At 42.8% G+C, this 14,401-nt stretch overlaps 2 protein-coding genes across 2 annotated transcripts; one reads left to right on the forward strand and one right to left on the reverse strand.

Annotated features, from left to right (window-relative positions):
- Positions 1 to 2,610: 2,610 nt before the first annotated feature.
- On the reverse strand, positions 2,611 to 3,579 carry LOC114582150 (olfactory receptor 2D2-like). The gene has a single exon (XM_028702941.2). The coding sequence runs from the start codon at positions 3,577 to 3,579 to the stop codon at positions 2,611 to 2,613; it is 969 nt and encodes a 322-aa protein (XP_028558774.2).
- Positions 3,580 to 6,367: 2,788 nt separating this feature from the next.
- Positions 6,368 to 8,613, forward strand: LOC114582147 (olfactory receptor 10A7-like). Its single transcript, XM_028702939.2, has 2 exons — positions 6,368 to 6,404; positions 7,664 to 8,613. Exons 1-2 carry the CDS (start codon positions 6,368 to 6,370, stop codon positions 8,611 to 8,613), a joined length of 987 nt encoding a protein of 328 aa, XP_028558772.2.
- The last annotated feature ends 5,788 nt before the right edge of the window (positions 8,614 to 14,401 follow it).

Raw genomic sequence — 14,401 nt, forward strand, 5'->3', positions numbered from 1 at the left:
CTTTTAAAGCTCTGGGTCTACTTTCAGATTTGGACTTCCTCTCAGTGTTCCCCTAGAACATTCTTATTTTAAATGTGGGTTTTTTTCCCAGTTCAGACTTTCCTAGGATTGAAAACTTCTGCATTTCAAGGGGGAAAGGTCCAGGTCAACTCTGGGATAGGGAAGATGTCATGTTCCACTAACAGGGGCACAGGCCCCTAACAGGGCACAGGCCAGTGCATGTCCAGTTTTTGTTCCACCGTGTACAAGTGGGTCCTGGAGGACCTGTTCCCTATCCTGAAGGCCTTTGTCCACCAGGCCTGGGAGGGCAGGGCCCTGACTGACTCCAACTACAAAAGCTGAGGCTGCTGAACAGAATCTTGGACAGGGGTTTTGTTCGGGGGGTGGGGGTGCTGTTACTGATATTTATGTTTTGTATCTTTATATAAGATCTTATTACGATTTATGTGGATATTGTTCAAATTGGTTGTGTATTTTTTGATGTTTTGATTTATTGTCTATGATTACTGTTGCTACGTTGTGATTATGTATTTTTTTCATGCTGTAAGACACCTTGAGCATAGTTTAAACTATGGAAAGGCAGCATACAAATAAATTATGTATATTCTTTATGTATATATATTATGTATATATTTCCCTGAGTGGGAAAGAAAGCAGCTATTTTTAATGCAACAACCATTTTGCGTTCTTCGCATTTCAAAAAAGCGCCTTAGAACAGTGTTTTCTGGGTTGGGGGTACATTGTGGTTGCCCCAATTCACTTTCACTTTGAAAGAATGTTACCTCAATCCCAAAATCCAGACGGGTGCATAGAGAAAGGGGAGCACGAGCACTGCTTAAAATAATGTAATATGGGCCCTGCTGGGTCAGACCAAAGACTTCCTGCTCTCACAGTGGCCAACAGTGATGGGCAACTATGTCTATTTCAGTTTCTCTGAGTTTCTCATTTTACCTGTCTTAAGTACAGTTCACCATGTTTCCACTTCAGTTTCTGGTGTGTGTGTGTGTATGTTTGTGTATGTGTATTTATGAAACTTTGTCACCATTTTAGTGCATGTTTATCCTACAATACACATAGTCATATGCAATTTTGTCTGATATACATAGTCCAGCAAGCAAAGTCTTAGAATATAATTCCTTTTGTGTGTGCTTTTTCACTAATATATACCTTTTAAACTTTATATATTTTATTAGATTTGTACCCACTTTTCTTTCATCTGGGAAACTAAGGTAACATGCATGTAGCTCTCAACCAGTTAGCCATCCAGAAATTGACCAGACACAGACCTATTTAGGTTCAGCAACACAATGGCAATGTGGCCCTTTATATCACAGTTTGAGACTATGGACACCTTTCCCTAATATACCTTTTTTTTTTTTTTTTGTATGCACTTTTTGGGGGGAGTAAAGAAGTTGGATAAGTGCAAATTTCAAGGATTGGCTGTGTTATGGTTTGCATAATGTTATGAGCAGAGCAAATCAGGACAACTTGCATCAGACTGAAAATGCTCCCCAACCCTTTGGGAACCCCATTTCTTACATTCCTCCATTGTGAGAATTTCACATTTATTTCTATTTTCTGTTTTCTGTTCTTTAACCAGTTACCGATACACAAAAGGACCTCTTCTCATATCTCAGGACAAATAAACTTATTCAGAAGCTTGTGCTGAAGGACATTGTTGCAAAGTTTTTGAAGTACACATTGTCTCTTCAGTCACTCCAACCCACGGAGTGGGAACCTATGTTCTATGGACAGGCTCAAACAGAGGGCAAGTCTTCTTCAACAAGACATTCTTATACATGTTTAAATCATTTGATCTTTACTTTCCACCACTTCTCCTGGAATAAATGTTCATCAGCCTGTAATTTCCTGGATTCCCCCAGGATACATTTAAAAATGGTGCTACATTAGCCACTTCCTTTGGGTTTGGAGGGGTGGGTTACATAGAGGAAGGTCACATATCGAATTGGAAGAAGGGGTGGGCCGGGTTTAAAACTGTGCCAGAGATCATGGAGAGTAAAAAAATGGGATAATGGAATAGATGGAATTATAGTTAGAACTGCATAATTTAAAGTCACTTTGACATCCACCCTATTTCTAACCTCCCTTTGTCTTTTACTTGACTATTCTCTTCAGCATTCCTTAAAAAAAAATATATTTTACTTCAGATTCTGGATTAATCAAATATTTGCACTTTTCCACAATTTAATACCTGAGCATTATGTATGTGACAGATCTTCAAGACTTTGCACTCAATAAGCATGAAATTTCTTCCAGTAGTGCAGGGGTCAGCAATGTTTTCAGCCGTGGGCCGGTCCACCATCCCTCATACCTTGTGGGGGGCCAGACTATATTTTATTTGGGGGGGGAATGAACAAATTCCTATGCCCCACAAATAACTCAGAGATGCATTTTAAATAAAAGGACACATTCTATTCATGTAAAAACATGCTGATTCCTGGACTGTCCACGGGCCAGATTGAGAAGACAATTGGGCTGCATCCGGTCTCCAGGCCTTAGGTTGCATACCTCAGTAGTGTATACCTCACAGCAGAGAATGAGATTTGTAACAAATACAAGATCCATCCATCCTAGAGATGTGCAGAGCCTCTACCAGCATCCTTCCCATCCACCCGATTTGTTAATCTCTCTGCTTTTATGCATCAATTTCTTCAGGGCTTGCACCACATCTTTATTTCTCAGACTGTATATGAAGGGGTTGAGTGCAGGGGTGATGACTATGTAAAACACAGATGCTATTTTGACATGCTCCTTGGATGCACTGGATTTTGGTCTCAGGTATATTGAAAGGACGGATCCAAAAAAGAGTGTGACCACAGTCAAGTGTGAGGAGCAAGTGGAGATGGCCTTTCGCATCCCCATACCAAAATGGCTACCAAGGATGGTGTAGAGTATGCGAGTATAAGACACAAGTATTAACGAAAGAGGTAATATCAAGGTGAACACACAGGAAATAAACATGCACATCTTGGCTTGGTGTGTCCCCCCATAAGCTATACTGACTAAGGCTGGCATTTCACAGAGAAAATGGTCTATCTTGTTATGGTCACCAAAGGATTGTTTCAAAGTGAATGCAGTGTTGACGGCAGAAAAGAAGAAGCCACCCACCCAAGAAGTAGTGGCCATTGCAATACAGGTCCGCTTGGTCATGATGAGGCTATAGTGCAGTGGAAAGCAAATGGCAACATGACGGTCATATGACATGACGCTGAGAAGAAAACATTCTGTAATGCCAAATGAAAGGAAGAAATACAGTTGCACAGCACACTGGATCAGTGGGATGCTCTTTTTCTCAGCCAGAAGGTGAGATAGCATCTGGGGCACCACTGTTGAAGTGTAGCAAACCTCCAAGATGGAGAAGTTAGATAAGAAGAAATACATCGGTGTGTGGAGGCGAGAATCCGCTTTGACCAAGACGACTATGAGCAGGTTGCCAATCACAGCTGTTATGTAAATCACACTGAACACAGCAAAAAGTGCAACTTTGATTGTAGCGTTGTCTGTAAGCCCCATTAAGATAAATTCCTTCGGCAAAGTGGTCTGATTGCTTTCTTTCATTATATCTAAAAGAAAGATTATCATGGTCGCAATTAGCTATGGTCCAACACAGGTTTAGAGATACCATGAGGCTGCCATCTCCTGTAGCAGCCTACTTGAGAGTAAGCCCCATTCAGTGGAACATGCTTCTGAGTAGACCTGTTCCAGTTTGCTCTATAAATGCCCATTATTTTCTGTTGGATGGTGGCCACCATCTACATACTGACATATAATACCAACATTATAATGATTTACTGTTACCGGAACAATTTCCACCCCCAGTTCAAAGTCCTATGCATTTAAATATTTATTATTTAAGCATTTAAAGCTCTGAATGCTTTGGTAGCTGGATAGCTAAAGGACCCACCTTTATTCACAGGTATTTCTCTGTGTGCTTCAGTCTTCAGAGGACTCTCTGCTCTAAATTTCACCTCCATATGAGATGCTGCTGTTGACCATGAGGAAGGGGGCCATCTTGTTGATGATGTCCAGGCTTTGGAATGGCCTCTTATCTTTAGATGTCAGCCAAAAATTATATTGTTTAGACATACTTTTCACAGACCCTCCAAGTGTCCCTATTTTCCAGGGACAGTCCTGGATTTACAGTAGCTGTCCCGGTTTCTGCTTCGATCCCAGAATGTCCCACTTTTTCTTAGGATGTCCCTATTTTCATTGGAAAAATATTGGAGGGTATGGAGTTATCTGACCCCCAAGGCATCTGAAGGCAAAACTGTATAAAGAAGTTGTTTAATTCTTAATGTTTAATTGTATTTTTGTATATGTTGGAAGCCATAAAGGGGTGCTGCTGTGGACATAGCCTGGATGTGATTGTTTAGCCAAAGCTGTACTAATCTTTATATTCCCTCTGACCAATACAAATGCCATTCATTCAAATGCAAAGGAAATACAATGCAAATGTGAGGGCGTCATTAATTACATATCACTTGAGGATTGAAAACAAGAATAGCAAATACTGAATGTATTCTCTAACCTGATTTCTCTTCCAGTCATCGGATAATTAAATGAACATCAGAAACTTTCAATTATTATTTTTAATCAGAATTTTCCAAAAGCCGTAGTTCTCACTGACATTCTGAGACCCAATGATAAGTAATCTATGGCTAATTAGCCATTACTTGCCATTCCTCTCCTTAAAGCATCAGTGTCATAGAAATACAGCAACTGGTACCTGTAGCCCATAAACATTCCTGATTCCATACATGGAAATTGGTACACTTTAGACTATGTAGTTCTCATTTTTTAGCACAGTATTTTAACTCTAATATTCATCTAGCCTCAAGTTGTGCGTTTCTTTAAAATGGATTACTATGGGTCTTATTTCTTTCCCTCTTCCCTCCACTTTCCATTGCTGTGTTGAATATTAAAGAGTATAAATTACTGTTAATCCATGCTCTTAGAAGATAGTGTCCCTGCCAAACAGCAATGTTTTTTTTGATGCATGTGAAACAGAGAAAGCAAATGCTTTATATAAAATAATGTCCCTTGCTTGGGATTTGTTTAGCACATGAATAATACACACAGGGATAACTTGTAAGGATTTGCTGGGAGGAGATTCACATGAGACATACAACTCTGCCCTGAATTTCTTTGGAAATCACAGTACAATTATTTTGGTGTGTCCTGAGGATTTAAGGTTACTTGTGATTCAAGACGATATCTGCACATCCATCCATTTACATATGCTGAAGTAGCAATGAATATTCGGTCTCTCCCAATTATTACCTGCAGGTTAACAATTTTGCATGGAGTTCTCTTAGGTGTCCTAAGGAACACTTGTAGGTTTGGGTCCTAAGAAACACTTGTAGGTTTGGGTGTTGTCAGGGACTGGGCAGAGGAGGAATGGTGGAGACTGCCTCCCCAGCCTGACCCTTCCAGAGAAGAAGACAGTTCAGAATTACAACCACATTGAACATTCATAGCTTCCCTCAAAAATTCCTGGAAACTGTACTTTGTCAAGGATGCTGAGAGTTACTAGGAAACCCCCTTTCTCCCACAGAGCTGCAAACATTGAGGGGTTTATTTTTAAATCATTCTGCCATTCTGCTTCATGGAGCCTTGGAAACAATTTCCAGGCCCTTGTGAAGCACTGGAAGTCATGTCCCAAGATCTTGTGGGACCTCAGAGGTGGCGTCCGTGGTCTCGCGGGGCCTCCAAGTGACTTTCAGGACCTTATGAACCACCAGAAGTTGCATCTGAGGTCTTGCGGGGCCTTGGGGGTGGTGTCCAAGGCCTCAGACGTTGAGTACAAGGCTTTGTGGGGCCTCGGACATGACTTCCGGTGCTCCCAGGCACTGATGTGGCATGTGTGCCGTAACATGATGTCATCACATCACATTATGTCGTGCGCGCCGCTGGTCACCCACAACCTAGGGCCCAAGTCGGTGCCCCTGCTCAGTACTCTTAACAAATTAGGTATAGTTGCCATAATTCTTTCAGTGAAACCATGCCTACTTAAAGTGCTTTACATGTATAGTGCTGATGGGACCTAAGAGTGCTTTAAATTTATGGTGTGAATGTGATATTAAAATACACGCATTCATATCCACAATTGAATGTGGAGCTAAATTGCAAAAAGCCACCACAATTAACTAGTTGTTTATACTGAAAATCCTAGGAGAATTACACTTAGAATTCCTCTGGTGCAACTGTAGGAGATTTAGGTTGAATCTTTATGGTGGAGCAGAACAAAAGCAGTGTTATGCTTTTAGCTGGTGTTATCCGAGTAGTCTAAGGACAGCTTAGAAAGGTAAAGTTATCCTCAAAAAAGCGAAAGTTGGGTTTATTAAAGATGGATCAGAGCCATGTTATGAACCGTGTTCTGCAAGGTAAAACTGTAACGCATTGGTGTATGTTCTTTTAAGAATTCCAGTGGAATAATATTCTTGCACATACTCAGCAGAGTTGAAGCATGGAACAACCACCATTAGGGACTGTGAGCCGATAGTGAGAAAGGGGTTTTATTTTACTCAGAGCAAGCCCTGAAATTCTTTGAAGTGGGGCTTCTAAATTTCATTTTTGTTGTGGAGTTATTGGCACTGGCAATCATTTTAAGAAGACTGCTGAGGAACTAAGGTGAGTGAATAGATAATTTCCCCCTTTGTGGCCAGTAAGACAAAGCTTCAAAAAAGAGGTTTTGGTACTGAGAGTAGCAGCCTAAGATAGAATACTGTTATTGTTTGATGTTTGAGAGTTATAAGCTATATGTCTCTGTATCATTCCTTTCTTTCCAGTCCCTCCAGAGACCCTGGGGGAGGAAGGCACCTGGCAAATCCACACTGTGATCAACTCCCGCGTGGAAACCAATGTCCCCACTGTTGAAGGATGTGTGGGTCCAGAATTGGCCTCCACAGTCATCGTTAAAACCATGTTTATGGAAGACAAACTTACTCGGCTATGAGTGATTGCCAAAGAAAGAAAAAGAGCCATGGCTTCAGGCAGTGTTACAGACAGGGATCATTCCTGGCCCTTGCTGGAGATGCTGGGAAAAAGAAATAACTGAGGAGCACATCCAAAGAAGTGAGATTTGGTCCTGGAATTTTAAAGCAAGACATGTAAGAAAGAAGATGAGGGAGATAGGTTTAGTTATAGAGTGAAGGCATAGGCTGACCTGGAAAACATTTGCACAAGTTGTCAAAGATCAATCTACTCAACTAAAATGTGTTTGTGTGTGCGTCAGAGAGAACGGGAGACAGAGAAGCATCCAGTACCCTTATGATATTTTTTAAAGTGTGCATTTAAAAACAAACTTGTGATTGTTGTTTCATTTTGACTTAGTACCCACCCCTCACTCCAAGGTCATAGGGCCAAATCACAACAGTTAAAGATTAAAAAACAGTCGCTCACTTGAGTTTTCTTTTTCGTGTGTGTACTGTGTGCATGCAATTATTTGTGTGCAGAACTGACTGAGTACAAATGGACAAAGGTGGCTGAATAGGCCTACAGACTTAAGCCCCAGTAAAATGCCACTGATGTAATTAATCTCCAATTCCTTCATTTTCTTACTATTGTTTACATAATGCAGAACCCCTCCTTACAGGGACAGAAATGTCAAGAAATGTTGTTGTTGTTTTTCTCTTCAGATGAGAGCACTCTGGTGATACCATAAGAATGAATGCAACTTCCACCAGCTATTTCACGTTCCTTGGATTTCCCAGCCATTTGGAGGTGCAGATTCCCATGCTTCTTCTACTTTCGGCTGTCTACGTGGTCACTGTAACTGGGAACTCTTTCATCATTGCCATCACTTGTGCAGACACAAGCCTTCATTCCCCGATGTATTTTTTTCTGAGAGTGCTATCGCTCCTGGAGATTTGCTACACCACTGTCACCCTCCCCAAGATGCTGCATGACCTTGTTTCAAGAGACAAGTCCATCTCATTCAGTGGCTGTGCTCTCCAGATGTATTTTCTTTTATTCCTAGGAACAGTAGAGTGCTTCCTCTTGGCTGTGATGTCTTACGACCGGTACCTTGCAATATGCCTCCCCTTGCACTATATGGTTTTGATGTCCAAAGGTGTTTGTGTACGCCTAACTTTCGCTTCATGGCTGTGTGGCATTCTTCTTCCGCTGGTGAATACAAGCTGGGCATTCAGCTTGCCATACTGTGGCTCTAACGAGATCAACCATTTCTTCTGTGACTTCCCACCAGTTTTGAAGCTAGCCTGTGCTGATACATCTCTGAATGAAGCAGTGATGCTAGTGAGCAGTTTGATCATCACTCTGATACCTTTCGTCTTCATACTCATATCCTATGCCTGCATCCTTGGCACCATATTAAGGGTGCCTTCAGCTACAGGTAGGCAGAAGTTGTTCTCCACCTGTTCTTCACACCTCATCATGGTGACACTTTTCTACGGCACAGCCAGCTTTATGTACTTGCAGCCCAAATCCAGTTATTCTTTAGAACGAGATAAATTCCTCTCCCTTTTTTACACTGTTATAACACCCATGCTAAACCCCATCATTTATACCTTGAGGAACACAGAGGTGAAAAAGGCAGTGAAGAGAATGACAAAGAGGAAAATATTGTTCTGATTTTTATTTTTAGTGACTGCTGTGTACTTATTAATCACCCTAAATTTGGGATCTTCTTAAAGTTGTAAGCTTTGTTGTATATACTACATTGGTATATCATGCAATGAAAATCATAAATGCATAGAATTGTAGATTTGGAAGGGAACCTGTGGGCATCTAGTCTGACCCCTTCCGCAGTGCAGGAATCTCAACACATAGTCCTCATCCAGCCTGAAATCATACCAGACCCTAGGGAAAGGGGGGGGGGTACACACAGCTACTTTGTATTCAGTGAGCTTAAGCATGGGTGGCAGCACCCTAGATTGTGACTGTGAGCACAAGGGTACACCCAAAGAAAGCAAAGCCTTCCTAATAAAATACGGTAATGAGAAACTTCAAGGAACAAAGCTCTACTATTTGTGTTGGCTAAGAGCAATGGATACTGGATTTTATAATGATTGTATTTTTCTTGAACTTATTACCCATCCTTCACCCAAAGGTCTCAGGAGAGAAAGAGAGATTTTTTACTATGGTCTGTCTTACACACCTAAAACGTTGACTGGCTTTAAATTAACCTCAAAGTAAAAATAATTCTGCATTCCCCCCCCCCCTCAACTCTGTCACTGACAGAAAACTTGATTCTGTGTATGAATATATCGAGCTGCCTTACACTAGGTCAGGTGATTTGTCCATCTCGTCTAGTGTACTCTAATACAGGAGTAGCTAATGTGGAATCCTCTTAATGAAGTTTGACTAAAATTCCCATCATCCTGGACCACTAGCATCATGAGCTGAGGTTGATGAAGCAAAGGGGGTTGGTTACCCCTGGTCTTATCTGACTAGCAGTGGGTTTGTGAGTTTTCAGGAAGAGACCCTTTCTATCATCTGTGTAGGAATGAAAAATCACAGGAGACGAGAGAGGCAGGTGCAACATGAGGCGTCTGATCAGGGCGGACCCTGGGAGCCTCTTTTATTGAATATTACAAACATTGCCACAGGTGTGCTTGTCGCTGATTGGTTGATACATACATACACAAAGAAACTTGTTGCTGATTGGTTAACATAAGCATAAGGCGGGAATTACATGTGAGAAATGGGGGTTACGTATGATCATTTATTATCGGTGGATTAAAGGCTGGGAATCGAAGCTAGAACTAGACAGGCATGAAGCCTCCTAATTAAATTGTAATGATGGATCATGGCATGAAACAATATAACAATCAAGTTCTGTAGATGTGGTCAGCTAGGCATGAAGAGCGGGTCATGTTGTTTTCCATGAGCTTAGGATGACTGAACAAGGAAAAGAATGTCCTGGTGTTTAGAACAGATCTGTACAGTGTGTGCAAAAGCAGGGAAAAGATTATAAGCAAGACTTCCCAGAATGCAAGAGAAAAGGGGTGCAAGGCTTCCCCAAAATGCAGCAGGTATGGGCAGAAGGAAAACTTCCCTTTATCTCCCCCTTTCTTTTCTTGTTTGCGAGGCATTCTGGGTAAATAAGGCAAAAATATTTCAGGATTAGTGGTGTGCCAGCAAATGCCCAAAATAAGTTTGCCAGGGTCGATGGGACAGAAATATTTCGGGATACGTGGTTTGCCAGCGCATGCCCACAATAAGCCCGTCCACATCTCACCTTAGGTTTACTGTTGGTGTTGCCATTTCGCAAAGTAGGCAGCAAGGAGTTTATTAGGTGGTTGAGGGGGAGAGAGAAGCCGGGAGAAAAGACTTATGAGGCCAGGAACGCATTGGAGGAAGCAACATAACAAAATTAAGATGCATATAATGACAAGGGCATATTGAAAGAGATTACGAAGCCAAGTAAGATTAGGTAGCCATGCAGTAAGCCACTGGGTGAAGGAACCCCAGAGGCCAGAAAGTCCAACATCTTGTGTAATGTGGTGTGTAAGATTTTGCAAATGAGAAATCTGGCTTTGAATAGCTTTAGAATTGTCAGTAATATTAAAACAACACATGTTGTCCACTTGTTCACTGCCGTAGTGATGAAACATGAACAAATAATCGATAGCACGATTTTGTAAAAGTCCATTATATAGTCCACTCTGTTCTTTATTCAAAAGGTGAAGAACTTGTGAAGTAAAATTCAGGGCTTTTCCTGCAGAATAAGCTAAAGAATTAATGTTCATACGATTCCGTACAGCCAATCCAGGGACTTCTAAGAGACTCCTAAGAGAGAAACAGCTAAAAAGATATATTCAGACCTACTGAGAAAAGAAACAAAAGCATCACAATCGTTAGTCAATTTTTCAGAGCGGCGATATCGAGGGCGGGATAAATGATGCTTCTTGGGTAAAATGATGGACAAACGGCTTAAACAGCAAGGTGTTCCATGGCTGATGTTTGCTGGAATGTAATTAAATGTATAGCCAGGACACGACCAGAACCAGCCTGCAGGCAGCTCAGTGTATTTATATACATAGGAAATATTTACATAATCAGAGCAGTTAAAGGTATCTCTGCCCATTTTCACACAATTGGTTTTTGTACAATTTACCATACGTGCACAAGTAACATTAAATGAAGCCACGTATGGGGTCAGCAAATCAATGGTCAAAGGTGGGCGTAAAGATGAATAAAACCAAGTATCATTTTGCAAATCAGGATCACGTCGGGGTCACCAGATGTAGGAATGAAAAATCACAGGAGACGAGAGAGGCAGGTGCAACATGAGGCGTCTGATCAGGGCGGACCCTGGGAGCCTCTTTTATTGAATATTACAAACATTGCCACAGGTGTGCTTGTCGCTGATTGGTTGATACATACATACACAAAGAAACTTGTTGCTGATTGGTTAACATAAGCATAAGGCGGGAATTACATGTGAGAAATGGGGGTTACGTATGATCATTTATTATCGGTGGATTAAAGGCTGGGAATCGAAGCTAGAACTAGACAGGCATGAAGCCTCCTAATTAAATTGTAATGATGGATCATGGCATGAAACAATATAACAATCAAGTTCTGTAGATGTGGTCAGCTAGGCATGAAGAGCGGGTCATGTTGTTTTCCATGAGCTTAGGATGACTGAACAAGGAAAAGAATGTCCTGGTGTTTAGAACAGATCTGTACAGTGTGTGCAAAAGCAGGGAAAAGATTATAAGCAAGACTTCCCAGAATGCAAGAGAAAAGGGGTGCAAGGCTTCCCCAAAATGCAGCAGGTATGGGCAGAAGGAAAACTTCCCTTTACATCTGCTCCATGATCCTTCTGACTGGAGAAGTGAGGGATTGAACCAGGGACTGTTTTCATGCAACTTACTTACTTACTTGCTTACTTACTTAGCATATTGTTATATAACACCCACAATCTCTACAGAAGTGTGATATTCCAGGGAACTCCCTGTAATCTCGCACTGTTGTAGAGATTGGGGGTGACGTGTAACACAGGATCTGTGTTTCCTTTTGGAAATGCTGCCTTGAGAACGGCAAGGAGTGATGCCCAGTGGATGTGTCAATAACTATTGGCTGAAGTTGTGTCAACTCGTTCAACTTGCTGCTGACAGCAGCAACATTTGCAAAATGTATGAAGGCACGAAGACAGCATTAGAAGAGCTGGACGTCCACAAGAGGATCACGTCCTTCCACGAAAATATGTCTGGCACATCCAGTGTGATGGTTCATCCTCGGATGCTTTCCCTATAAAGAGTGGTGAAACAGAGCTGTGTTCTTGTCCCAACTCTCTTTGGCATAGTCTTCTCCTTGTTGTTCTCATATGCTTTCAGCTTCACTGAAGACAGTCTGTATTTCCATTCCATCCCATTTAAGGAGCGATGGGGTCTGTTCAACCTGGCATGTCTCTGCACCAAGACCGGCAAACTCTAAAGAAGCTCTACAGAGACTCATTGACCATTTTGCCCAAACCTGCATGGAATTTGTCCTCTCTGACAAAGAACAACAACCTAGGTAAGGACATCGTCACCAGTACTCCAGGCAGATGGTAGACGATTTTGTCTACTTGCCTTCCAGAATAACCACCAACTTTCCCATTGATGCTGTGTATTGGCAAGTGTATTGGCAATACAGCAATACCTCGCCTCTCCAAAAGGGTATGGGAGAATATGATGCTAACGCCCAATACAAAGGTGAAATACAAAGGCCTGCATGTTGAGCACACTGCATTATGGAAGTGAATCATAGGCAACTTCAACCAGCAGTGGCACCTCAATATACATGGTGTCAGGAAGATTTTGGGCATCACATGGCAGGAGAGAGTCTTAAACAAAGATATGCTCTCCCCACCCAGCATTCCCAGCATGTTTGCACTTCTGTCTCAGTGACATTTGCACTATTGGTCTTGTCCACAGAATGGAAGATGGCATGATCCCTAAGGACATGCTCTACAGGGAGCTTGCTTCAGATACGAGACCTGTTGGAAGACCAATTGTGCATTACAAAGATGTCTGCAAAGATGACATGAATGCTGGCAGCACTAACCCTGCCATGTGGGAATCCTTTGCAGATGGTCACTGTGCCTGGAAACAGTCAGGTCGTGGATCCACAGAAGTGACCAAAGGAGGAATGAAGGCTGGGAGGGGCGCAGAAAGAAAAAGTGGCATGGTGCACTTGCAGCAGCAAAACCAGACGCCTTAATTTGTCCCATCTGCAATAGAATATGTCTCCCTCATATTGGTCAATGATCTCTACAGTCACAGTATGCACTGTAACTCTCCAATGGTTTAACTTTAGCCAACACTGGCTATTTAATGAGCAGTGATTCTGTTTTGTTTGCAGGGAGCATAGTTGATGTTGCATCAAAACGTCTGCTATCTCACACAATTCTCGATCACTTCCATTATTGCAAAAACTCTAATCTTTTATGGGCATTTGTTTGCACAAAACCTCCCAAACAATTATAATGATCGCTCACACTTCATAATGTCGGTGCCCTTTGTGGGATTGTGCATGGGACTACAGTTCCCAGGGAGCTTAGTGGTAAAAGGGGGCTGGCTTACTTCTCAGTGTTATTATCTAGAGGCTTATGCACAGCCTCAGTAATCAAGTTTCTTGCTGGGAAGTGGGGCCAATCCCATTTATAAATAGGGGGTGGAGTGGACAATAGCCAGGCAGTCGGCTCTGGAGATTCACTGTGCTGGTCCCGGGGGGAAGGTTACTGTTACCGTAGTCAAAGTTCAGTCCTGAGTCACTAGCCTGGAAATAGTTCACAAGGTGCGAGGCGAGGTCCGAAGCAGGGAGCCGGGCGGGGACAGGAACACTCGAAGATCAGGAGCAGGAGGCTGGGCGGGGAACAGGAACGCTGGAAGGTCAGAAGCAGGAAGCCGGGCGGGGAACAGGAACACTGGAAGAACAGGACTGGATGCTGGCCGAAACAGCTCTTCAATGATGACGTTGCTCCCGCAACCTGGGACTGGGCTGACTGGCCTTTATCTTCTCTGAGGCCAGGGGCGGTCCCGGCCCCCAGGAGCCCCGCCTCTCCTGGCCTTAAGGCGAGCACTCCTTCTGGGAGAAACCAGTTCCCTTCGCCTCTCTGCCCTAAGCCTCTGCAGTTCAGGAGAGGCTGAAGGGTTACTGGGCCCGGGGGGAGACTCACCTGTAGGCACTGAGTCCTCAACCACCTCTGGAGCCAGAATGGATTCACCTGGTGCCTGCTCCTGAGGATCCGGCACAGGTGCAGGCTCCTCAGAATCAAGGCCCTGCCCCAGTTCAGCCGGCCCTGGAGGCGGGGACTCCTGTGCCGGCTGGGATTCCTCCGGTTCACTCTCAGAATCGGAATCCCAGGCCATCACATTCACCCTCTCTACCATACCTTTGTTTAATGTTTCTTGTTTGGAGGTTAACT

The sequence above is a fragment of the Podarcis muralis genome, chromosome 13 (assembly GCF_964188315.1).
Source record: "Podarcis muralis chromosome 13, rPodMur119.hap1.1, whole genome shotgun sequence".
NCBI lineage: Eukaryota > Metazoa > Chordata > Lepidosauria > Squamata > Lacertidae > Podarcis > Podarcis muralis.

Excerpts from the sequence above, each read along its gene's own strand:
- LOC114582150 (XM_028702941.2), bottom strand. The coding sequence starts at position 3,579 with ATGAAAGAAAGCAATCAGACCACTTTGCCGAAGGAATTTATCTTAATG.
- LOC114582147 (XM_028702939.2), top strand. The coding sequence starts at position 6,368 with ATGGATCAGAGCCATGTTATGAACCGTGTTCTGCAAG. Across the intron at positions 6,405-7,663 it reads TATGAACCGTGTTCTGCAAG|AGCACTCTGGTGATACCATA; the intron begins GTAAAACTGTAA and ends TCTTCAGATGAG.